The sequence below is a fragment of the Phacochoerus africanus genome, chromosome 7 (assembly GCF_016906955.1).
Source record: "Phacochoerus africanus isolate WHEZ1 chromosome 7, ROS_Pafr_v1, whole genome shotgun sequence".
NCBI lineage: Eukaryota > Metazoa > Chordata > Mammalia > Artiodactyla > Suidae > Phacochoerus > Phacochoerus africanus.
In genome coordinates, this window is record NC_062550.1 from 96772693 (window position 1) to 96799013 (window position 26321).

Consider the following 26321-nt stretch of genomic DNA (forward strand, 5'->3'; position numbering starts at 1 on the left):
GTGAGCTGTGGTGTAGGTGGCCCATATGGCTCAGATCCTGCATTGCTGTGGCTGTGGTGTAGGTTGGAAGCTGTAGCTCTGATTGGACTCCTAGCCAGGGAACCTCCATATGCCCTGAGTGTGGCCCTAAAAAGACAAAAAAAAAAAAAGATGCCTGTTTGTCTTTAATTATCATTTTCAGATGTTAATGGAATGCTAACGTTTCCTACCCCGTGAGGAAATTCTGCTTATTTAACTATTTAATAACTTGGCAGGTTTTTTCAGTTCTTATCTGGGTACTTTATATACTAATTGGTTGTACGTGGTTTTACTGGATCCAAAGTCAAACCTGTGACAAGGGTCATTTAAATTAGAATCACAACTTCGAGGCACATACCTAAGTTTAACCATTACCTTTTTAAGATTTGTAAATACTGTGCTAAAGGCTTATGGCAAAACATCCCACCACTAAAAATCAGAGCAATTTCATGTATATACATTTATAAACGCCATTAGAAATAGAGGAAGAGTTTCACTTGTAATATAGACTTAACACTTCTTTGAAAAAAATCTTGAGATTTGTACACCTTCAATGACCTACACTACTAAGAATGTTCATACTCTATTTGGGTTTTTCTTTATGTTAATGTGAATTGAAATTCATCCCATGTAGATAGAATTATCTTAGATGTGTAATGTTTCTAAGTTTAATGTATACTTAGTTTACTTCTTCTTGGCTGTACTTAGAAGAAATTGTGGTTAATAGTAAGCCAATAAAATCTATGATCTGGGAGTTCCCATTGTGACTCAGTGGTAGAGAACCCAATTAGTATCCATGAGGATGTGGGTTCGATCCCTGGCTTCTTCGTTCAGTGAGTTAAGGATCCAGCATTGCCATGAGCTGTGCTGTGGGCTGCAGACGCGGCTCAGATCCTGCATTGCTCTGGCCGTGGCGTTGGCTGGTGGCTACAGCTCCAGTTCGACCCCTAGCGTGGGAACTTCCCATGTGCTGTGAATGCAGCCCTAGAAAGCCAAAAAAATAAAATCTCTGATCTTTCCAAAGGAGAGGGAAGCTTGCTGGTCCTACCTAGCTGCTGTAGGCTGACTGGGCCACAGTCCTTGGTGAGATGCTGTCCTCTTCCCTCTCTGCCCCGTACACCTGGTCAACTTTGATGTACGTCTAGCGTGTTTGACAGGGCCTAGCTCTTCAGATCGACATCCTGTAGCTGAACCTGGGTCCCTTTCTGTGTCAACAGAGATGGCTCATAAGTTTTGGTAGACTTCAGGTTCCTGACACACCAAGTATACCAAGAGGACTCTAAATTTTCCATGTTTAAGAAAAGACCGAAATAGCTTTCTAGAGTCCCTTATCACAGTACGGGTGGGAAAGTTTTTCTGCATTTATTTCCCTCTTCCAAAAATGTACTAAAAACATGAATGCATTTATTTTTAAATTTATTCTCATGATGCCATCCCTCTCTGCTGTTCTTGGCTTTTTAAATTTAGATATTTAAGGCAGCTATTCAGTTAGCAGTGGGGATATGACCAGGACAAAAGCTGTTGACTTGAGCATATTAACTGCCAACATTTGATTATCTGTGGTAAAGAAGAATGAAAGCTAAAAAACTGACACTTGCTGAAATCCACAATTGTTAAAAGAAACAAATATTCTTTTACATGTAGTCTGTGCTCATTGAATATTGTTTCACTCTCCTGCATTTCATTTCTTGTTTCTCTTGCGTTTTTACTGGCAAAGAAGCTAATAATTAGTGAAAGAGTCAGAATATAGATTTTTTGAAAGCAAAAAATCAAAGTCCTAAAAAATTCATGTTAGGTAAGATACTCAGTGATTAATAACTAATTATAAATTCTTAGGTGCTAGAACGAGTACGTAGGCTTAACAGTCTTGCTTTGAGAGTAACCTTTTGGCATTGCTTTGGTACACGCCATGGTGGTAGGTGCTACAGACCCTGCCCTCCCCGAGGAGATCAAATAAGTAACCGATACCTGTAAAGAAGACTGTAAGTGTTTTAAAAAGTGTTAAGTTTTGAAAGCTGCTTAAAAGCCACAAAAATACGAGAACGAAAGCATGGGAAGCCTTGTAATGAGGGAGGGAAAGTTGCAGAGAATTGGACGTACACGTTGAAGAGCTGTAAGCAAACCGACCGGCGTTAGGTCTTAAGAATATGCCCTCCGCCCTCTGAGAGCCGGATTGAATCTGCCTTGTCACTTAATAATGGTGTAACCTTGGCCAGGTTTCCCGAAAGTAATCATGCCAGCCAACCTGCAAGACTGTTGTGAGAGACAGAGTCAGAATTCAGTCCGTGTTCCCGTCTCTGCTCCCCAGCTCTCTCTTACGAAGTTTTATGTTAGAGCAGGGATGAAAAGCTCAAAAGGTTTGTTCCGTATTCAAGGGAAGACTTCGTCCTTTATCTAGTAGGTAATAGAGAGTCAGAAGTTTTTGAGCCATGAGACACTTACGATAAAATCACATTTGGGGAAAGTTAAAGCTTACTTGGGGATGAACTGGAAAGACAAGAGACTGGCCAGGAGGTAAGCCAGTGGGGGCTGGCCTAAGACCCTGGGTGAGGAACAGCTTGTGGATTTGGTGTGGGATTAGGACAATTGTTGCTGTGGAATCCTTTGGTTATGGGCACGTTTCTTTTCTTTTTGTTTTTCTTTTTTTCTTTTTTCTTTTTTAAGGTTTTATTGAAGTATAGTTTGATTTACAACATTGTGATAATTTCTGCTGTACAACAGAGTGATTCAGTTGTACATGTACACACATCCATTGTGTTTTATTAGTTTCTTTTCCCACATAGATTATCACAATATTGGGTAGAGTTCTGTGTGCTGTATGGTACGTCCCCATTGGCCAATCATTCCAGGTACCTCAGTGTAAACCCCTTTCATTATAAGCAGTGTATTTCTCAGAGAAGTAACCCTAGTGGCAATGCAGTTTTAATTTAAATATTGAACATTTCATGGTGCCCCTAAAATTCCAGGCAATATGCCAAACACTTTCTTCTTATAGATGTAATTTGAGTCTTGTGTGGATAGAGTGTGGGTACTCTTATCTCCCTCTGTGGACAAGTAATCGAGATGCTGTAGTTTGCCCAATATCACATGATAAATGAGCGGTAGAGTGAGCTTTGAACTTAGGTGACTTAGTACAGCGTTAAAACCTTAAGCTCAAGAATTTAGGCTTTATACTGAGTTTTTAAAACAACGTTTCTGTTACCATAGGTACTCATGTAATGGAAGGCTCTGGAAGAATGGTAGTTACTGCTGTGGGTATAAATTCTCAAACTGGAATCATCTTTACCTTACTTGGAGCTGGAGGTGAAGAGGAAGAGAAGAAAGATGAGAAGAAAAAGGAAAAGAAAAGTGAGAATAGCAATTCGCTATATAAGGATGGGTATTTGGAAATATGGCAGCTAAATTTTAAGAACTGGTACCAAAAATTACACTATTTCATCAGATTTTGATACAAAGAGTTCTACAAAAATGAATTACCCAACGTAGTACTTGCGAGTTGTGCAATTGATAGAGCGTTTTTTGTTTGTCTGTTTGAAGACTTAATAGTCTCTGAAGGGCTCGATGAAGCCATCAGTCCCGTTTACCGTAGCTAGACAAATTCAGCAGCTCCTTGATTAATTCTCACTGTCATTTGACCAGCAGAATGAATTACACTCTCACTTCCTATTTGCTTATTTTTCCTGCTACTTTAGTAGTAGCTTTATTCGTCAGACATTTCACATTTTGGCCTCATTGAGCTTTTAATCTTTTCAGGTTTTCTACTATTCACATTTACCAGTCTGTACTTATGACATAAAATCAAGACTTCACTTTGACACCTTGTATGTTTGTCTTTTATATTCAGCCTGTCTTTCGATAGCAAGGCTTTAAACTTTTAATCTTGATCCATTGTATCTGCTGTCCTTCTAAGGGATCTATTATCCGCAAGCTTGAGAACCATAGTTTACCACAGAGACGCTTCTAAGATCATAGGGAAATAGTTCAGAATCACTTAGTTGGGGAATATGTCGGTTTTTCTTTTAAGCATCTGCGGTATCACCCTTTTCTCTCATTGGGGATCACTCCTCCAGAGTTTTGGTCCTTTTAGGATGATATCAGTTTACTGTGGTTTAACCACTTAGATTTATTTAATTTTACTTAGGCTAGTCAGCCCATACGTCTCTCACACACAGAAGTATTTTGAGATCTTTTAAAATAAATGCCTTGCTGCAATCTTGGCTTGCTATAACTACAGCAGTGTTTTTAATATTTAGGTGCCACCTTAAAGTTTCTTAAGACAGAGTGGAAGTCAGTTTGAAAACCATTAGTGATGATACCATTTATTGACTTCTTTATGTGCGTTATCTCAGTAATCTTTCCAACTATACCAAAAAGAAAACGTTTTTACTGATGAGTAAACTGGGCCTTATAGAGGTGGCATAACTTGCTCCAGGTCAGAGATCTAGGAAGTGGCAGATCTAACCCACTTGTCCGGCTCAAGGATCTGTGCTCTTAACCATACCCTATGTTGCATCCTAATTTCTAGGAGACAGAGGTCATCAGACCCTATTAAAAAAGAAAGGGAAGTGTGCATCATGACCTTACTCTTTACTGACCCCACAGTTTCTTTCCCAGTAAGCACCCCTTTTTCTAAGGTCTTATACACCTGTTTGTATTAATCCAGTCAAGTGCATTTGCAGGAATTAGCATCTAACTTACTGTCCATTATTTTTGATTCTTGGATGCGTGTGTCTGTGTGTGTGTGTGTGTGTGTGTGTAACGGGAGACACCATCTTTCCATCCGTGGACTCCCACTACTTCTCCCATTCCCTTGAATGAATTAATACTATATATTAATATAATTCAGGGTAATCTGTTTCCGTTCCCTTCGTAGTCTGGGATGTGACTCTCTGCTCTCTCTCCAAACTTGAGTTCATTCAAAGTAGCTAGACATTCGTTAGTATATTCTCATCTGTCCTGAGCATCTGTTCCTCTTTGACCATATTTATTCTCTATAGTCTGAAGGTAGCTCTCCTTGGTAGAGAAGTTGGAAGAAGAATAGGTGGAATGGTTCTGTTTCCTCTTTGTCATTTTTAACATTATACTACTGCCTGTTCCAAACAGTAGACCCATTTCCTCCTCGATTGCTTTTTTATTTTAGACATCCTCATCTTTCTGTTTTCTCCAGAGCTAACCTAATTTGGGCATTACCTTAGCTGGTAGTCTCACTGGTTTATTTTGTACCTTCATATTCTAGCTTTACTTGCAGGCCTCTCTTGTCTGTCATACGCAGGGATCTTGTTCTCATTCCCATCAAAGCTCTCTTGTGTGCCCGTTGTCTTCCCATGACACACCTCCCATCTCTCCACCCCTGCCTCCCTTTTCTACATTCTTAGGCTTCTATCTGTATTTAGTTTGAAAACCTCTTGTACCATATTTGGGTGTATTACAGCATTGAAAACAAACAAACAAACAAACAAAAAACAGTTAAAGTCTATAGAGAAAGCAGCCAAGTATAGATGTCCCAAATTATGTTGGAGTGTTCCTTCATGGTTACATGGAGTGATTGAGCTAGCAGGTCATTACAGACCGAATGCTCTTCAGTCTGTATGTATGTGTACACACACACACACACACACACACCCCATTGTGCAACAGTTGTTATCAAAATGTGAACTACCCTTGCATACTTTACATGGCTGTATTCATTTCTTTTGGAAAGCTTTAATTCCTGTTTTGTTCCTACAGATAAGAAACAAGATGGAGCTATTGAGAATCGCAACAAAGGTAAAGTCAGGAGGATAAAAGTATCCTTAGCTTGTTCTCATTATATCCAAAAATGTATCTCTTGGAGTTCCCTTTTGGCTCAGCTGGATGAAGGTTCTGGCATTGTCCCTGCTGTGGCTCTGGTTACAGCATAGGTTCTGGTTACAGCATAGGTTCAGTCCCTGGTCTGGGAACCCCCACATGCCATGGGTACAGCCAAAAAAAACCCACTAAAAACAAACACAAGTTCCCACCATGGTGCAGTAGATTAAGAATCTGGTTGCAGCAACTCAGGTCACTGTGGAGGTACAGGCTCAATCCCTGGCCCGGTGTAATGGGTTAAATAAAGAATCTGGCATTGCTGAAGCTACAACTCAGGGTCACAGCTATGCTCGGATTCAGTCCCTGGCCCAGGAACTTCCATATGCCATGGGTGCAGCCTTACAAAACAAGCAAACAAAAACAAAAATATCTTCCCTGTACTGTAGTCATCCGAAAGTAGGATACGTTTAGCAGGGAAAATCAACCGTCTATGGCACTGGGATGAATCTCTCTTTTGTCAGCGCCTTACTCATGCTGCCTTTACAATATTAATAAGATTTTAAATATGACTTTTGGTAGTAAGCTTAGAAAAGTCCAGACATAGGTAAATTTAAACTAAGAAATGTTTCGGGTATTCTATCATTGGTTACTGTGTGATTGCTAGCAGAAATCCATATGAAACAGCACACGTACTATAATTTTTTTTGCGTGTTTAAGAGTCTGTAAATGTACGTGCAGCTCTCTGTGTGAACACACATCACGTTCGACATTATGGTCTTAACTTACACGGGAGGGATTTCCGGTGTTTGGAATGAGTCTCATTACCTGGCACAACACACGGGAAGAGAAATGATTTGGTATTTAGCTCTGACTTTTAGGACCCTGTATTTCTTCTTATGCCTCATGCCTGTTTCCTAGCACAAGATTCTCAGCTGGTGCAAAGTTTCACTGTTGTCTTATTTTCTCAGGGTAGACACAGACACAGGCACAAAGCTGAATATTTACATTTTTTGTGTGTTTCTGTAAGAAATTGGTCTTTGTTTTTTACAAATTGCTTGAGAATGTTAACCGTTATATGTGCCTTTAAAATGTAGTGACATTTATATATGTTCTTCAATGTAGCAAAAGCCCAGGATGGTGCAGCCATGGAAATGCAGCCTTTGAAGAGTGAAGAAGGTGGAGATGGTGATGAAAAAGACAAAAAGAAAGCCAACTTGCCAAAAAAGGAGAAATCTGTTTTACAGGGGAAACTGACAAAGCTGGCTGTTCAGATTGGCAAAGCAGGTATGATAAGAGAAAATAAGATGTTTTGTTGTAACATATGCTGACTTTCTGTTTAAAATACCATCTTTTGACACACTTAAGAATGAAAGTCATTGCTTTGTGAGTAGAAGGGGAATTAAATATTTTCAGCTTTAGCTACCATGTTCCACGCCCTTTGAGTTACGGTAGATCCTCATAATATTTTGCAGCTTGGAATCTGTTCTCCTCACTTTACACAGAGGGAGTGTCCTCTGCAGACTGGCTGATAAGTAAGTGGTCGGGTTAGGGTCGGAGCCCAGTTCACAAGCCCATTTGCTCTTCTCTGAATTTCTGGGAGCAAGAGAGGGTTTGTTGTGAGGTTACTCTGTAAAGACTACCTAACCATAGTTGTAAAAAAAAGAAATTTCATCCCACATTTCCGAATTTTTCTACTGACTGTGACAAAGAAAAATTTAGGTACATGTTTTTCTAAAAGTTGTGCTTTGCTTAAATTGAATGGGTTAGTTAGAGCATCCTCCTGGTGAGGCTAAAGTGATAAATTGCAACCACCACTAGAAAGCACCTGTTCAGAGAACCATTCTGTAGGAGGGGGAAAAAGCACAACTCTGGCTAGAAGCAGAGCCTGCCCTTCAACAGTATCCTCTTTGTGTGGCTAAATCAGCACAAGTTACTTACCTGGCATCGTTCCGTGACTTCTCAGGAGGATGCTGAAAAAAGTTAAGTTTTGGCTTCTGTCCCCAGGAAGCTTATTATCTCATAGCAAATGTTTGCTTTTTGTAATATGTAACCAAATGGTAATACTGACTCAGAGTGTTGGGGAAATGGGTGGATGTAACATGATGATGGTATTTTCGTAGACATTGGATTGGGTTATTAGACCCAGACATGTCGCTCTTCTTTATTTCGTAATACTCATGTAGAAGGACTAACTGCCCCACAAAATAGAAAGGTAATGGTTTGTAAGACATGATTAACTCTTGGTTTTCTAAGAAAGCAGTAGCATGAAAAAAAGTTAAATAATTTCAGTAATTGGTGTTTTTTCATTAAAAACATAGGGTTAAATATTTAATTCCAGATTTCCCCATTGATCAGATTCGTATCAGCTTCTTTTTTTATCATCAGGCTGCTCGTCCACATGTAAAGCACCAAGGCTTGGGTGTTTCCTTGTCGTTGGCCATTATTTTGTCTCAGATTTGGTAGAAGGCCTAAGATATAATTAAGAATCATAAATGCTTTTTTCCCATTTCTCCTGGGGACAACTTGGAAGAAGAAATTAAATCTGACAATGTCAAGTGATGAGTTAGGTGCCAAAAAAGGAGGTAACAGTTTCTCAGAGAAATTAAAATAAATATTGCCGAAGCAGTTATAATTCTTCCAGTGGCTGATACGTAAGGGAGAGGGAGTCGTGTCTGGAGTATTTAATAATTACGTTTTCCTTCTTTTTCTGTGCCGAAAGGTTTGTTGATGTCTGCCATCACAGTTATCATTCTCGTACTGTATTTTGTAATTGATACATTCTGGATTCAGAAGAGACCGTGGCTTGCTGAGTGCACACCCATCTACATACAATATTTTGTCAAGTTCTTCATTATTGGAGTTACGGTCTTAGTGGTAGCAGTGCCAGAGGGTCTCCCCCTTGCCGTCACTATCTCACTGGCTTACTCGGTCAAGGTAAGTGGCAAATAGTCCAGGAGACGTCCTGGGTTTAAAGCATCAGCAGGTGCGGAAAAGGCACCACGGCTCACTCTCTCCTCTCAGGTGCTGCAGGTAGATTGCCATAAGTTGACACTGTTTGCTGTAGGAGTGCTGTCGCTGAGTCCCTCCTCCCCCCTGCAGTTGAAGATCTCCGTGTGGAGACCTAACCGTCCCCGGGAGGGCGGCCCGGACACCCAGCCAACTGCCGGGAAGGTTCTCACTTCGTGTTCTTGCTGGGGTAGTTTGTGTCCTCCTGTCCCTTCCCGCTTCCCATGTGTAACCTTGAGGTGAGACTGGTGTCGTTGCCCCGTGCGGCTGGAGCAGGGAGCGCCACTGGTCCAGCGACTGGGGCCTCCTCGCTTCTGCACTTGGACCTGCGTGACCGCACGCTCCCGCCTTCACCCGGCAGGCAGACTCGAGCCCTCCAGGGACGTCTCATCAGACTCAGAATGAAGTGCAAGGCTCCTTGCTGCGGCCCGCTGGGCCCAGCCCGACTTGCCCCTCACGGTCCTCGCTGGGTGCAAACCCCCCCCCCTCCCCGACTCTCCCCAACTCTGGACCAGCTTCACCGGCCTTCTGGCTGGTTCTCCAGCACGCCGACCCCGTTCTCACTTCAGGGCCCATGTGTTCCTTCCGCTGAAACATCTGCTCTCTAACTTTTTCCAGTCTCTTCAAATGTCACCCTCTCCCTCCACTCCATTTACAGTAGCTCAGGCCTTCTCAGTCTCCAGGTAGAGTGCCAAAAAAAATTAGCTTGGATGGCTTTGCAAACTGCTGTTTACCTAAAGGAATGTTTTAGTTGAAGGTTACTAATTTTTATCAATCTTATATCTTAGGTAGAAAAGGTGAATTGGATTTAAAGAGTTTAGCGTGGATAGTTTTGATCTTTCAAAATGGCTTCACATATAAAACTCTGCCTAATGGGAGAATAGGACTCTTGTCAGTTTTCTAGTGTTACTTCGTATTTCTCCTTAAGTAGTGTTGCTGACGGAGAGCAATACAAAGCGATTAGTCGGAGTTCCTGCTCTCGCACTCTCCTCTTATACAGTATTCCCGAGAACTTTCAATCGACTTGCCGGGATAAGGATATTTTTCCCTTATCTTTTCAGACATTGTACATCTTTTGTTTCAAAAATATGGTGGCAAATATATCAGAGTATAATGAAATCAGCCTCATCATCTGTTTGTCCCTTTTTTTTCTTGTTTTTGACTGCATCCACAGCCCATGGAAGTTCCCGGGCCAGGGATTGCATCTGAGCCTAAGCTGTGGCAGTGCTGGAACCTTAACCCACTGTGCAGGGCTGAGGATTGAACCTGAACCTCCACAGTGACCGAAGCTGCTACAGTCGGGTCCTGAGCTCACTGAGCCACAGCAGGAACTCCTCTATTTGTCCTTTTTTTTTTTTTTTTGATGTTTTAAAATAATTAGCAATAATTGGGGAAAACCTAAGTTTTAGGCACATTGATAAAATCATTTTATGAATACCGTCATTAGTTCACTTTGAATAAAATTAATGATATTAATTTTTCAGTTGATCAAAAAGATATGGACAGGATTGATTGGAGTTTCTTTGATAGAAAATGAATAGGAGCATTTTTTAAGCTTTTTTCTTTTATTAAGTGTTTTTTTAGCCAAAATATTACAAGTTACTTTTTTTTCCTCACTGAGGTATAGTCCTTATGGCTCCTCTCTTCACTTTTTGCAAAACTGAACACATTTTCTTTACTGCAGAACTTCTTTCTTGTAATCTTTAGTATTAATGCAAATCACAGTAATCTTCCTTTCCCGTACTTATTTCTTCAAGGAACCAGTTTTTTACAGGATCTTGCACTTTAGTAGTCACAGAACATACTTTGTAAAATAACTACGCAATTTTTTTTTGTCTTTTTTTTTGTCTTTTTTGTTGTTGTTGTTGCTATTTCTTGGGCCGCTCCCGCGGCATATGGAGGTTCCCAGGCTAGGGGTTGAATCGGAGCTGTAGCCACCGGCCTACGCCAGAGCCACAGCAACGCGGGATCCGAGCCGCGTCTGCAACCTACACCACAGCTCACGGCAACGCCGGATCGTTAACCCACTGAGCAAGGGCAGGGACCGAACCCGCAACCTCATGGTTCCTAGTCGGATTCGTTAACCACTGCGCCACGACGGGAACTCCTCTACGCAATTTTAAACCCATTCCAGGTATGTTTTAAGAATCAGTTATCAAGCACTTTAACCTAAATGCCTTTTGGAACTATGGTGAAACTCTTATTTATTTTTAGAAACTGTCTTTTGCTTATAAATCAGAGGAAGGAATGGTCCTGAGGATGAGACTACCAAGTGTACCAGTTTATGGAGACGATAAAAATGACCCTTTCTAGGTTTGATATGTTACCTCAATCCATCAGAATCCAAAAAAAAAAAAAATCAGGCAGCAACAGGCCCACAAACTCTCTCTCTATTTTAACTGATAAAAGCTACTTTTTACTTGGTGATGATTGATATAAGAATCTTTTATTTTCCACTTAATATGGAGACTTAACCCTGACACGTAATGTATTCTTACGTGGCGGTAAGTACCTCTGTGCTACAAATTGTCATTCCCCCTGTCGTTTGAGGACACTTTGCAGAAGCCGTTGGAGGCATGTAGTCAGCATGGTTTGCACATGGGTATCTGTATTCATTTACTAGATTTGTTATGTAGTTGGAAAGTGATCAAAACCACAGGAAGCTGTTATTCTCTAGCTTATTTGAATAGGTCAGATCTCCTAAATTCTTCCAGTATTAAATTGGTGCTTTAGACTATGTATCCATGTAGAGTTAGGAGTTTTAGTTCTGATTTTAGAGCAGTTTATAATCATTATAATATAATGAGGTCATTGGTTTTATGGGTAGCCTAACTACTTTTTTTTTTTGTCACTGTAGAAAATGATGAAAGATAATAATTTAGTAAGGCATCTGGATGCTTGTGAAACCATGGGAAATGCTACAGCTATTTGTTCAGATAAAACAGGAACATTGACAATGAACAGGATGACAGTTGTTCAAGCCTACATAAATGAAAAACATTATAAAAAGATTCCTGAACCAGAAGCTATTCCACCAAATATTTTATCCTATCTCGTAACAGGAATTTCTGTGAATTGTGCTTATACATCAAAAATATTGGTAAGGTTTCTTTAACAATTACTTCATATATGAAAATAATAGTTTGTAATAATTAGACTTATGTAGCTCTTTTTGGGGGGTGGGGGGGTGCACACCTATGACATTTGGAAGTTCCCAGGCTAAGGGTCAGATCAGAACTGCAGCTACCGGCCTGTACCACAGCCACAGCAATGCGGGATCTGACCCATATCTGTGACCTACACCACAGTTCATGGCAACATCTAATCCTTAACCCACTGAGCATCCTGCATCCTCATGGGTACTAGTCAGGTTCGTTAACCTGCTGAGCCACAACAGGAACTCCTGTATGTAGTTAATAAGGCCTAGCATTGCTATCTATAAATTGAAGAAATTGAATTGTGCTAAATTTCAAGAAGGAATATGTCCATATACTGTTTCTTTTGATGCATTTTGTGTTACTAGTAAGGAGATTTGATCAGTAAATATAAACATTTTGTTTACTTGTATTTTTCTCTTCTTGTATTTTGAGTTTCTTGTGTTAAATTCTTGAGCCTTATAACTAGAACAAGTCCTTAATTTTAAATTCTTACTTTGCCATTTATGAAAGACTAGGCTATCTTACTATAGAAAGTCAACTCTCAAGTTACTAGCGAAAGTTTTGAAACTAGATTTCAACTTAAAATAATAGGTTCTATATATGCTTGCTGTATGCTCTCTTTGGTTTCTCAGTAGATCTTACCTACAAGGTGATCCTAAAATCTTTTGGGACTAACTCAATAAAATAATTCTAGACTTGTGCTACCTTAGAAGAAGATATTTTTAACTTTGCAAGTTTTTGAAGTCATATTTATAACAAAGCAAAAAATTGTTTGATTGCTATGTGTTCTAGTGATTTATGGATGAAAACCATAAACAAAATTAGTATTGCAAGAATTAGATTATTGGACTGGAAAGATGAGATCTTGATTCTCGGTCTAGCTTTGCCTTTTACCAGCTGAAATTCTGAGCTTCACTTTCTTCAGTTGTTAAGATGGTTACATCTGCCCTAATACTATTGTCATGATTACATAAGGGTGTATTTGTAAAGATGCCATGAAGGAAGTAAAATTTTTATATATATTTAAGGCAACAGTGCTTTATTAATGCACATATTTTTATTTTGAGCCTTAAAAAGTGGTAAAGTAGATTTAAGTTATTCAATATAAACCTCCTAAGAAAACAGAGAAAAGGAAAGGAATTAAAATTAAGTCCCACATGTGCCAGGAAACACCTTTAACTTTACGTGTCTTATTTAATTCTTGGTTCATAAGTGCTCCTGTTTTCCAGATGCTGAAGCCAAGGACCACAGAAGTTGGGTAATTTGCCAGAAGCTCACACAGCTAGTAACTGGCAGGGCTGAGATTGGAGCCCATGCCATTCTGCCCCACAGCCTCTTTCTGCCTCACCTTCTCGCTGCCCCTCTTTGAAACGCTGATGCTAATGGAAGTGTCCTCTCTGCTTGTGTTTTAGGGCGTCTCATTCTGTTTCACATTCTAAACTACACCGTTGTAGAGAAACAAGGTGATACCCGTCTCTCAACCTTTTTCTCTTGTAGCCACCGGAGAAAGAGGGTGGATTACCTCGTCATGTTGGTAATAAAACGGAATGTGCCTTGTTGGGACTTCTTTTGGATTTAAAACGGGATTATCAAGATGTTAGAAATGAAATACCAGAAGAAGCACTGTACAAAGTCTACACCTTCAATTCTGTTAGGAAGTCCATGAGCACTGTCCTGAAAAATTCAGATGGAAGTTACCGAATATTCAGCAAGGGTGCCTCTGAGATAATTCTGAAAAAGTAAGAGGAGAATGCTTGGCTGAATAAGTGGCTAACTGTGGTCTCTGTGTGGAATCCTTACTGTGTTGTTATTGTTGCCGTTTTCTTTTTGTGCACATCAGGCATTTGCTAAGATCTTGGAGTTTTTAGGATATCTTTAAAGTACCCAGATCTTGGCCCAGAGTATTCTGCCATTTTCACACTCCAGCTTATTTTATTTCTTAGTGTTTTGCTACAGAGAAAATAAGCCCATTACATTGTCTGGTAGGTATAATGAAATGAATTTGGATATTTGTTTTTAGACATGTTGACTCCATTATTATATAGGGTCATGAAAAATAAAAGCCTCCTGGAGAGAAAAATTCACTTTTGTCTTCAACACTGTTACAGATAGTGATGAATGAATTATAGATTAGTTTTTAGTGCAGCGAAGCAGTAAAACTAGGTCTTAAGAGTACTGTCTTTATATTAGAATGAGGTTTTATCATATTTATGCTGCTGCAGTGTTGTATTTAAGTATCTCCAGTCATTCTCAGTGGTAATCTTGCTTTTGTACTGTCCTTGTACAGACTCGTAGCTTCAATTTTGACGTCACATGTCTATGTATTATTTCCTTAATGCTTATCTGTTATTACAGGTGTTGTATTTATCTTACTTTTTAAAAATTCCATTAGAGAAGTAGAAAACTCGTTAAAAAAAATTAAGAGCATTTTTGGAAAATTAGGACCACTTGAAATTGTCATATTTAAAATATTTCTGGAGTTTTCTTGTGGCGCAGCGGGTTTAGGATCCAGCATTGTCACTGCAGTGGCTTAGGTCATTGCTGTGTCACAGGTTCATTCCCTGGCCCAGGAATTTCCATATGCCGTGTGTGCAGCCAAAAAGAAAATTTTTTTTTAAAATAAAATACTTTTAGTTTTAATTTGCTTATATGTGGATTATAATCTAGTTTTATTTTAACAACACTTGACAGATTATAATCTAACAGGTTTAAGAGATAAGTGTATAAATAAATGAAAATAGAGTATGTGACACATGTACGCAAGAGTCTAAGATGAAAGGTCATACCGTGAAGGATGTAGCCTTTAAGACGGGTTCTGCTATGAAGGAAGAAGTTCAAGGTGAAGGAAGCCACATCTGAGGGAGGGAAGAGGGAATATGCAGGCCGTGTTGAGGAAGGAGGTAGTGGTGTAGTTCAGCCGAGTAGTGATGGGCTTTTGTGGCACATGGGACATCCTTCTTCCTTGCAGATATGCTTGGTTATCTGATTTCAGTGTGAAATGTTAGAAATCTTGCATCCATGGCTTGCTGGGTAGCAGGCCAATGGTGTGGGGAGATGTTTTAAATCAAAACAGTGGGACTTTGGCTCTTCTGCCACGAAGTAGCTTTGGGATTTGGGGACAGATTCTTCCTTTAGCTTCATTTTCCTTCACTGAGAAAGAGGACAATGTCCATCAACACTGAAACAGTAATAATGCACATAAAACATCTAGCTGGAATCTGATACATAGTGAGTACCCAGTAACTCACTCCACAGTGAAATTTACATTGTGTTGTGGAGGCGCTTAAATGTTGGGCTGAGAAGTTAAAACAGATTGGGAAGCCAGATAATACAACTGAAGAATTTTTTTCATCAGGTAGTAAAATGAGCAGGCTGTGGGAATGAGGAGAGTTCTTGCATCAGGGAATAAAGTTGGTCGGAGGGAGAGAAAGGATGGGGAGTGGAGAGCGATATCAGTTAAAAGGCGCTAACAATAGCTGTAGATGGAGGTGTTCTCCTTGTGGCTCAGTGGGTTAAACACCCGACTAGTATCCAAGAGGATGCAGGTTCAATCCCTGGCCTCACTCAGTGGGTTAAGGGTCTGGCTTTGCCACAAGCTGCGGCATGGGTTGCAAGTGTAGCTTGGATCTGGTATTGCTGTGGCTGTAGTGTAGGCCTGCAGCTGCAGCTCCAGTTTAACCCCTAGCCTGGGAACTTCCATATGCTGTGGGTGTTGCCCTTTAAAACAAAACAAAACAAAAACAGAAACAACAGCAGCAACAAAAAAACCCCGCTGTGGCTGGCAGTAAAAGCCAGAGGAAGGCAGTAGAGTAGCAGGGGGAGTAGAAAGTAGAGAAAGGAAACATTCAGAAAACTGTTCACAGGACACAGACATAGGACTTAGAAGCTAATACTGTAGAGATGATGAAGAGAAAGGAAGTACTCAAGTGAGATTTTAGACTTAATAGTGAAATGACTGGGAGTAATACTCATATCTGCTACACAGGAGGCAGCCTTTAGTCTGGCATGCAGCAGGTTTAAGGTACTGGTACAACAGCTGAGGGGACTCTTCAACAGGGATGGAAAGCTTTGGAAAACAAAGCAGAAGATGGAAGTTTGGGAATCAGCTGCCTAGAAGCAAGAGGCAGTGGCATCATGGGAGAGGAACAGAGAGAGGCAGTGCGAAAAATAAACTTTAAATAGGGAAGTATACAGTGTAACTTTTATTTACTACTTCGTTAAAAGATTGCAGTTAGTTTCACTGGAAATAAAACTTTTGGCATTATTTCTCTCATTCTAATAGAATGCTTGTTTTAACAATAAGTTATTTTTTTTTCTTTCATGGTTAAAACAATATAGGTGATGAAACAACGTCTCAGGTAAGGGGTTGATTGAACTTGGTTTTTTTACTTGAAAAGAAGGAACTATTTGGAAATTTTATATTAATTAAAATTATCTAATTCTGTACCAGAATGGACAGGTGTATAGTTTATTCTTCTCTGCCACTAGGAATTTTTTGGTGACCGTTTAAAAGCTCTGCATTTCTGAAAGAGAAGGTTTAGAGAATATCCAGAGTCACTGATTAAATGGAGAATGACCACAGGAGAACCATAAAAAGAGAACTGTGCTTTTTAAAGAGGAGGGTGGAAAGTGAATACAAGTTCAGTCTGTGAAAACACAACATATGTAATTCTTTGAATTCCAGATATCAGATTCCATGCTTTCTAGCCCTTCCACTTCACTTAAATGGCATTAACCGTGATTTTTGTTAATTATTGATGTTTGGATTCAACATTTCCTTATAGGTGTTTCAAAATCTTGAGTGCTAATGGTGAGGCAAAAGTATTCAGACCAAGGGACCGAGATGATATTGTAAAAACTGTGATTGAACCGATGGCATCAGAAGGCCTGAGAACCATATGTCTTGCATTCAGAGATTTCCCAGCAGGAGAACCAGAACCAGAGTGGGATAATGAAAATGATATTGTCACCGGCCTTACATGCATTGCTGTTGTGGGGATTGAAGATCCTGTGAGACCTGAGGTGGTGAAACATTCTGTGTTCTGCATGTGCAGAAGGCACTAACTATAACCAGTTTTCTAGTAAAATGCCTAGTGTTTGTGATTTTATTGCTTTCCTGTGTGAATCCAAGATGAGTGACATAATAGTGCTTGTTATGCATGTGCTACCTGTGTATGGTTTGTAGTTAGATATCTTCTCTCTGAGATCCTACATGTTTATAGCACCACAACCTAACACAGTGCCTTCAACTGGGTAGGTTTTTCAATGGATGTTTACATTAAATTATATAGTAAAAGCCATTAAGTTACTTGTTTTCATAGTTTCTCCAGCACTGTCACTAGAACTTTTCTGCAACCATGGAATTGTTTTATGGGTTCAGTTTAGTAACCAAACCTAAGAATGCTGAGTTCTTGAGGTGTGCCTAGTGTAACTGAAAAAGTGAATTAAAACAATTTTTTTTTTTGTCTTTTTGCTATTTCTTGGGCCACTCCCGCAGCATATGGAGGTTCCCAGGCTAGGGGTCGAATCGGAGCTGTAGCCACCGGCCTACACCAGAGCCACAGCAACACGGGATCAGAGCCGCGTCTGCAACCTACACCACAGCCCACGGCAACGCCGGATCGTCAACCCACTGAGCAAGGGCAGGGACCGAACCCGCAACCTCATGGTTCCTAGTCGGATTCGTTAACCACTGCGCCACGACGGGAACTCCCAAAACAATTTTTTAAAATTTATGTTTAAATATCTCGCTATCGTATTGGACAGTCTGCAGCTCTAGACTTTGCTTCTCTTTCAATCTTTTTTCCTTTTTAAGTTTATCGAGCAACTCCTGGTACCAGGCACTATACTAAGGTGGTAGAGACATAAAGATTTTTGAGGTCTGGTCCTGGCCTTGACGTCCCTATCCTGGGTGAGGATAAACAAGCACCTGATGATAACCAGGGTGTTAGTACATAGATACATGGGCAGAGCTGTTATATGAGCACAGACCATGAGCCCCCAACCTAGTCTAAAGTGATGAATCTTTTTTTTTTTTTTGAGTTACTGTGTGCCAGATGTTATTATGTCAAGTGCTTTACATGTATTATTTAACATTCATGTCTGAGTTAAAAGTATTATCGTTCATTTGAAAAAGGAAAAAACAAAAACAAAAAAACAAGATGTGCATAACACACTCTAGAGCTAGTGTGTTCAAACCCAGCTTTGTGTAAGACACTGGGCTGTGTTTGCCACTAGAGGGGTCAGTAAGTACGACTTCTTGGAGGTTAGTTACCTGATGTGAGACGTAAAGGATGAGGAGGTTTTTAGCTGGACCAAGAGGGAAAGGAGTAAGCACATGGTGAGCAAAGAAGCAACATGAATAAAGCACAAAAGCAGAAGCTGCTTTTGTTCAGTGATTGTCATCAACTGATTGATTCAACACCCAATGTGTAGTACCAGGCACTCTTTTAGGAAACTGGAAATACGGCAGTAAAATACAGTAATTATGACATTTATATTCTAGAGAAGTAAACAACAGAGAAACAAAATAAATGGTGGATGCATGGGCAGCACGCCAAGTGGAAATCCATTCTGTGAGGAATAAGACTTGGTCCCTGCCCTCATAGACCTTACATTCTGTTGGCATGGGGGTGGGCTGAGGGAATCAGATATGACAACTGCAAGTGTGATAAGAGCTATCAAGGGTATGCACAGGGTGACAAAGGTAACACAGAAAGGCTGCGTTAAGGATCTCTGAGGATATAACATTTGAGCTGAGATCTCATGGCTGAGAGTGAACCAGCCATGTAAATAGCTGCAAGAGGAGTGTTCCAGGCAAATGGAACAAAAAAAATGCAGGAGCCTTAAGGTGAGAAAGTATTTAGCTGTTTCCGAGACGGAAAGGAGGCCAGTGTGGCTGTAAGTTGGACAAGAAAAGGCAGAGTATCTTTGGCTTTCCTAGGCAATAAGGGCTCTGAATTTTCTTCTGAAATTCAGTAGGAAGTAACTGATGAAATTCCGTCTGGGAAGTGACGTGATTCATGTTGCTAAAATAGTATTTTGGGATAGTGTGTACAAAAAGAATTAGAAAGAGGAGTAGAAGCAGGGGCCCCGGTAGGGTTATTGCAGTGATCCCAGGGAAGAGATGACCATGGCTTAGAACTACAGTCGTGGCCGGGAAGATGGAAAGAAGGGTATAAATTTAAAAATAAATGGAGGTGGAACAATGGGACCGAATATATTGGGTTTGGATATTCGCTTTTTGACATGGTTGAGGTAGCCGAAACATCCAAAATAGATGTCAAGTCGGCCGTTGAACCGGGGCGCTTGAAAGTGGTGTAGCGTGGAGAAGGCACACAAGAAGCTGGAGGAGATGTCTTGAGGAAAGTGTGTCGCTGCAGAAGCAAGCCGAGAACTGAGGCATCGCCACAGTTAGATCTCCGCTGGAGGAGTGGAACTCGGTCTCCAGCTTGCAGAACTGAATGGCTCGTGGATGGCATTCCCAGTGTAATGAGAGACTCAGAAGAAGCTGCCTATTTAGAGATCAAGATAAATTCAGTTTGGGTTCTGGAGTTTCGGATGCTTCTGAAACATTCAGGTGGATGTTTGCCAGCCTTTGGTCCAAGGAGGACCATTCAGAGTTTTAGCCAGTGATGTATGGCTTAAATCATACCCAAGTATAATATTAAATCAGGATGTGTTCAGCTGTGTCCTTTGGAAAATGTATTGCTTTATTGTGTTTTTGGCATTAAGGTTGATGGACAGTTTTGTCTTTTTTTAAACGTGTAAGTGGCAATTAATTTCTTCAGTGTCACAAAATCAGATGAGTACTTTCTACAAAAAACAAGACGGTGCAATAGGAGGTAGCTTTCCCGAGTGGGTATTCTGGATGGTACAGCTTTGGTGTAGAGAATCTTGATTAACTAGGTATCTAGTATAAATCCAGCTTTATCGCATGTGCATAGATACTTGAACAGAATGCTTGGCTTCTCTTCAGGGCACCTGTAACAGTGGAAGTAGTTTGTGAATTTTAAGTAGAAGTGTTCGGTGGTTAGTGGACCATTAATAAATTTAATTTACTTTCTTAAATATTATTTGCCACATAGGTTTAACCAAGACCAGTTTCTCCCTCTTATTCATTATTTCCTATTCCAGATGGTCTCAGGATACGTTCTGTCTCCACTGAAAAATTTGGGTATATTACATATTACATTTATACAGCAGACCAGTGTTTTCAAAATCAGATGCTAGTTTTTTTAAGCAATAAAGGCATGTATCATAGGAAAGCACAAATCCGTCTCGGGAGGCCACAAAAGCTCCCAGAGACGTTTCATGTACATTGTATTTACACTGAAAGTCACAAACAGCTTATCTGCCAAAGTTAGCCTTCAGTCAAGTTATCTTTGGATGGGGGTGTGCATGTGTGTGTGTGTGTGTGTGTGTGTGTGTGTGTGTGTGTTTAAAACATCAAGTATTGAGAGAATACATGGAAATCTGGGTTTCTGCTTCCTCTTGAAATTATAGACTATGTCAGCATTTCCACCACCACACAGATAAGGTTAGAGCTGAGTGTTCTTCCATTAGGAATTGCCTTGGGTTTGTCACTTTCAGTGTATCTATTATCTGCATGGCCCTGTGGGTATTTGCATTTCAGTCTCTGTTCTTGTAGGATCTCTATGGATTTTCTGGTTAGAGAAGAGCAGAAAAGAATTTCCTGGGCAAAGGCAACTGCAAAAGCAGAGGCACAGAAATAAGGCATAGGTTATTCATCCATTAAGATGGGTATAGTAGAAAAAGTTTAGATAAACCTAGAAGACTTTTTTGTGAATCGTAAGCATGATACTGAAAACTTTTAACAGTACTTCCTAAATATTCAGTATTTCAAATTTCCTAAATTGTGTCACAAATGTTTATTCAATCAGGATCTAAACACCCACATATTAAATTTATTGCCATGCCTCTCTCATCTCCTTTAATCTAAAGGATCTATAGATTTCCTCCCTTTTTCATCCTTGCAGTTTATCTGTCAAAGAACAAATCATTTTTTTTCCTTTAATTAGCAAGCAAACTATTGTTTCTTTGCAAATTATTTGTAATAGGGCTTGTGTCCTGGAGAGTCTTCTACATTCTAGGTTTTGCTGATTGGATTCCTTTTATTTCCTATGAACTGGTAGTTAAATCTAGAGTAGGGTTTTCAGATAAAATACAGGACACCCAATAAAATTTCAGTTTCACCTCAACAGTGAATTTTTTTTTTTTAATGTAAGAGTACTCAATAGTGCAATATTTGATCATCTTGTATTTGTATTTTTTATTGAAATGTAGTTGATTTTCATTACTGTGTTAGCTTCAAGTATATAGCAAAGCGATTTGGTTATATTTTTTTTTCTTTTTTTATTCTTTTCCATTATAGGTTATTACAAGATATTGCATATAGTTCCCTGTGCTATACAGTAAATCCTTGTTTATCTACTAGGAAGCTATTCTGAAGCTCAAGTGTGATACTCTGTTATACTGAGAACTTTGTGGTTTATAGTATAACAGTTGAGGAATCATCATGTATTTTTAAGAAAGTGTATTAGAAAAAGAACTCTATTGTCAGGTATATCAGATGTTTTAAAGGGGAAATGAACATAAACACAGGGATGCCAACTTTAAAAAACTCTCGTAGTAGCTCAGGCAGAGGCAGTGGAGATAAGGCACAGGCAGGGTTTGAGGCGGCATCTGCAAGGCACGCTGGCCCTTAGGAGGTAGGGTAAGGGAGACGGAAGAGGTCAGATAATCTTTAGGTTTCTTTTGAGTAGAAAACATGGTTTCCCTTTTGGACACCCAAATTCTTGGTGTCTCCCTTTCTGTTGGAACTGGGAATCCAGCTATCACAACGAGCTGGGAAAAATATGTAGATTTGAAAGTTATTAGCACGTAGATGGTAGTTGGAGGTGCCAGAATAGGTAAGATAACCCCTAAGAGAAGAGAGTGCAGGGGGCAAAAAAGGTCAGCCAGCGATAACCCCCCGGAGTACCAACAGTTTACTCTGGTCTGGTCTGGGCAGTAAACCCAGAAGGGTAGAAGGCCGACCAGGAAAGAATTGCCTGATGGTCGACTGGGGGCAGACGTGTGCCAAGGCCTTTGGCAAAAAAGTAATGCCGGCCAGTTAAGTCCGATGAAAACTGAGAATGAAGCCTGAACTAGGGTAGTGGCAGTGGAAGGGGAAAGAAGAGGTTATTGGGAACCCTTCGAGAAATAGTGTCTGGCGATGACATACAGTTGTCATTTGTGCAGCTGCGAGGCAATGTATGTTTGCTCAGTGGGATTTCCCCCCGTTCGGCAATACTAATTTTCTTTCCTAATGTGAATTGTGTCCGTGTAAACCAGGTGCCAGACGCAATAAAGAAATGTCAGAGGGCCGGCATTACTGTGCGGATGGTAACTGGCGATAATATTAACACCGCTCGGGCTATTGCCACCAAGTGTGGTATTTTACATCCTGGGGAAGATTTCCTGTGCCTGGAAGGTAAAGATTTCAACAGAAGAATACGAAATGAAAAAGGAGAGGTAAGGGGTTTTTTAGGTTGATATATTTTTAGCCTACTCGGAATGTCCTTTGACAAATACATCAGGAGTAGGCGCTCTGTGTCAGGCGTCACAAACCGATCAGTGTAGCCCTCAAGTGTAGTTGGTAAGAAGCAGCAACGGTAGTGTTTGAGGAAATACAAGGCACAGGTGGTAAAGAACCGTGCCACAAAGAGAGCGAGTGCTTCTTTTTTTTCCACTCAGGGCGCCACAAGAACACGGTGTATAAGCACGTAACGGGAGATGAGGTGGCAAGGGTGATATGATATGGAAGGTATTTTAGGGGACCCAACCCCTGTACTTCTCATGCTAAGGAGTGTGCATTTTCATAGGCAGTGGGGAAGATTTTAAAAATTCAATCTTCCAATGATACATCTCACAGTGGGTCTCAAACGTGAGTACGCATCAGAGTGACCTAGCATGTGGTCCTTAAGCCCTGATTACCAGGCCCCCAGCCCAGAGTCTTTGCTCAGATAGGCCCAATTTACATCTCTGACAAGTTCCCCGGGGTTGCTGATCCTGCTGGTCTGTGAACCATACTTTGAGAACCACTGATACATCTGCTGGATGGCTCATTTGGAATTAGGAAACTAGGTATGGGCACATTTTAACTCTGACAAAAATTTATAGATTGAGCAAGAGCGGATAGACAAGATTTGGCCAAAACTTCGAGTGCTTGCGAGATCATCTCCTACTGACAAACATACACTGGTTAAAGGTGAGTAGGTTTAACCGTTACTACACAATTTCTTAATACAGAGAGATGTTTTGCCTCCTAAAATAATAGTACATACTGAATATTAGATTCAATCATGGGTATCACGTGTTCACGTAAAATCTCAGTACATTTCCTTGTGTTGCCCTGGGTGACTTAATGTTTATCTTCAGTGCTTGGAACATTCCTGATACACCAGTTTCTGGAGTTGTTCCCTGCCCAACATATCAGTAGTTTACGTTTCTCTATATTTTTAACTCTGAGTCTCTAAACTGATGAGCCAGGATATTCTGTGGAGTCGCCTTGTTAATTAAAGAGGTTGTTTCTACAGCACAGATATTTGTCTTTATTTCAGGTATAATTGACAGCACTGTCTCAGATCAACGCCAGGTTGTAGCTGTAACTGGTGATGGTACAAATGACGGCCCAGCATTAAAAAAAGCAGATGTTGGATTTGCAATGGTAGGAACTTACCTAATTCAAGTATTCACATGTAAAACACTACCTGGGTTTTCTGTTTGGTTGGTTGGTTGGTTTGTTACTAAATTGCTGTTAATTTTAAACACTGTCCCTCCAGGTTAGCTTGAGGGATACTATATAGGCCTTAATTGGTTTATAAGTCTAATTAGTTTATATAATACCTTTATTTGATGTTGGAAGATGACTACTTTTGAACAATTATCATAAGATAATACGTTTCTCTTGTTCTCTGTAGAATATATAAAGTGAGTAACTTTTAATAAGAATTATTTCGTAGATAACAGATGCAATCTTTTTTGATCGGAAAAAAGTTTACTTCTCCCCAACCCAAGTTCTCAATTTATATTTGACTATTAAGAGTGCTGGGAAATGTCAGCATTTCAGCATGACTTTCTTTATACTATAGCCAGAGTACTGGTGAAGTGTTAACTGTGAAATAGATAACATGAAGTACCTGTGCTCCGTAATAGTTAATGATTGAGATTAGATTGTTACATCTTTGACTCCATTCCTTCCCGTTTCTCAGGGTCGGAATGAGTCTTTGTACCTTCAGTGCCAGAGAAAATTTAAGTATTAAGTTTAATTTGATTGATGTCATTTTTGGAAAATATAGGTCCATAATCACAATTCTCAAATCCAAAAACCTGAAAACTGTATTTCTTTCCCCTAAATTTGCAGCACACTCATTTAATTGCAAAACATTCTGATGAGAGGACATTATTTTTCCCTCTTAATATGGGCATTCATAGTCACTGTAGAGATACTAATGTGTTTTTATGAGATGCTCACCCTATCTGGGAGAACTTGTGATAGAAGATACGTGTCTCATTATCTTTTTTTTTTTTTTCCCCCTGTTTTTGGCCGCCCTGCAGCATACGGAGTTCCTGGGCCAGGGATCAGATCCAAGCTGCAGTCGAGACCTAAGCCATAGCTGCAGCAATGTCGGATCCTTCGTCCACTGTGCTGGGCCAGGCGGGGATCAAACCTGTGTCCCAGCACTCCCGAGACACTGATGATCCCATTGCACCACAGCGGGACCTCTGTGCCTCATTATCTTTCTAAAATACGAGAGACTTTGAATTCTGAAACACAGTCTGGCCCCAGATGTTTCAGATAAGAGAATATTTAGGTGTACCAGTGTTTAGTTGCAAAATCTGTCCCCTTGGTATTTTGTTGCTTAAAAGGGGGAGTTAGCAAAAGCACCACCACAGTGGCAGCCTTTCAACAGGAGTGGGGAGACGGAAGAAGGAACCAATATGAGGTACTTTACCCTCAACCAATAGCCTGAACCCAAAGGTTCCCCCCTTCCCTGTCCCAGACTTACTGTGGTGCAGCGCATGGATGTCAGCTTCTGAGGAGGTGCCCAAGTAGACTAAGTAAGCGGTAAGGAATACCTAAGACAGTTCCTTTGGCTGTAAGCACTTTAGAAACACAGGATCGCTCCTTGCTGCTTTTGAGCATTTAACAAGATTGTTACTATTGCTTTTATCTGGACAGCTGACCCAAAGGCATTTAAATGCAATGCATTTAAAAAGAAACACTTTCTTCCTAAAAGTTAAATGTTTAAGGCAGATGCTAAGGGCATTAAATAAATGCAGGCAAATATAGAAATGCAAACAAAAACAGAGTATAGCAACAGCTCTGTTTGATTTTTAGGCTCCATTTTACCACTTTTTTTTTAAAGTAGCACATGAAAAAAAAAGTCTAAGTTTATCTTAAATATATGGAGAAAGAATAACAGCTAAGTGGCTTAGACTTGAAAGCACTCTTGCTCAAGCATGGATTTGCTTTGTGTATTTGTTCACTTATTCAATTTGATATTTTAAAGTTGAACAACGAAATTATTTGTCTTGGGCTTTTATTAGATACCCACAAGAAATTGCTATTGATTAGTTCTTTCTAAGCCTACCTTTTATTTTTCAGGCAGAAATAGCATTTTAAAGCGCTATCTCTTTCTCTCTCTCTCTCTTTCTCTCTCTCTCTCCCCCTCTCTCTCTCCCTCTCCCCTTCTCTCTCCCCCCCCCCGCCCCATATATATAAAACACACCAAAAAAACACACTTATATGTATATTTATCACGTTAACATTAAAATAAAATTTATAGTAGTAAAATAAAGGGGCTCTAATGTGAGTACATTATTAGCTTGCAGAGAAGCTTGGCATTTTCCCATTTAAATAGCCTCTCCTTTTAGAATTCCTAGAATTTTTAGATAGCAATACTCCATGCTGTGTGTAAATATGATTACATTATTTTTAAAATTATATTGCATTATTCTTATCCGTTAACAACACATGTACAGGTATTTCTGTCATCAAAGACGGAATGCCCTGATGTATTTCTCTAACCAGAGGTACATCTGCAGTAGTAAAAATCTTTCCTAGTGTGATTAAAATACCTTAATTTAAAGTCTTTTTAGACTTTGGATTAATAACAATTTGTTTCTTCAAACATGAAGAAGCTGTTTTTCAGTATGGTTCAGAAGCATTAGAGGTGAGTCGTTGCTGCCTCGTGAAGGCTCGGCCTGCAGGGAGGGAAATCATCAAAGCACAGGGGCAGCCGCCCAAGGCTTGGGGAGCACGGGGAGCACAGGGAGCACCTCCAG

The 26321-nt window shown here is 40.1% G+C and overlaps 1 protein-coding gene across 7 annotated transcripts in view; it reads left to right on the forward strand.

Annotated features, from left to right (window-relative positions):
- The window catches only part of ATP2B1 (ATPase plasma membrane Ca2+ transporting 1), a 126634-nt gene that overhangs the window by 77611 nt on the left and 22702 nt on the right, over positions 1-26321 (forward strand). For all 7 annotated transcript variants that reach the window (XM_047788309.1, XM_047788313.1, XM_047788311.1 and 4 more), the window contains exons 6-15: positions 3226-3366; positions 5746-5784; positions 6928-7089; positions 8525-8739; positions 11669-11911; positions 13467-13708; positions 16754-16991; positions 22326-22505; positions 23154-23241; positions 23594-23700. In XM_047788309.1, coding sequence (XP_047644265.1) covers positions 3226-3366; positions 5746-5784; positions 6928-7089; positions 8525-8739; positions 11669-11911; positions 13467-13708; positions 16754-16991; positions 22326-22505; positions 23154-23241; positions 23594-23700 — 1655 coding nt within the window. The remainder of the gene's footprint in view (positions 1-3225; positions 3367-5745; positions 5785-6927; positions 7090-8524; positions 8740-11668; positions 11912-13466; positions 13709-16753; positions 16992-22325; positions 22506-23153; positions 23242-23593; positions 23701-26321) is intronic.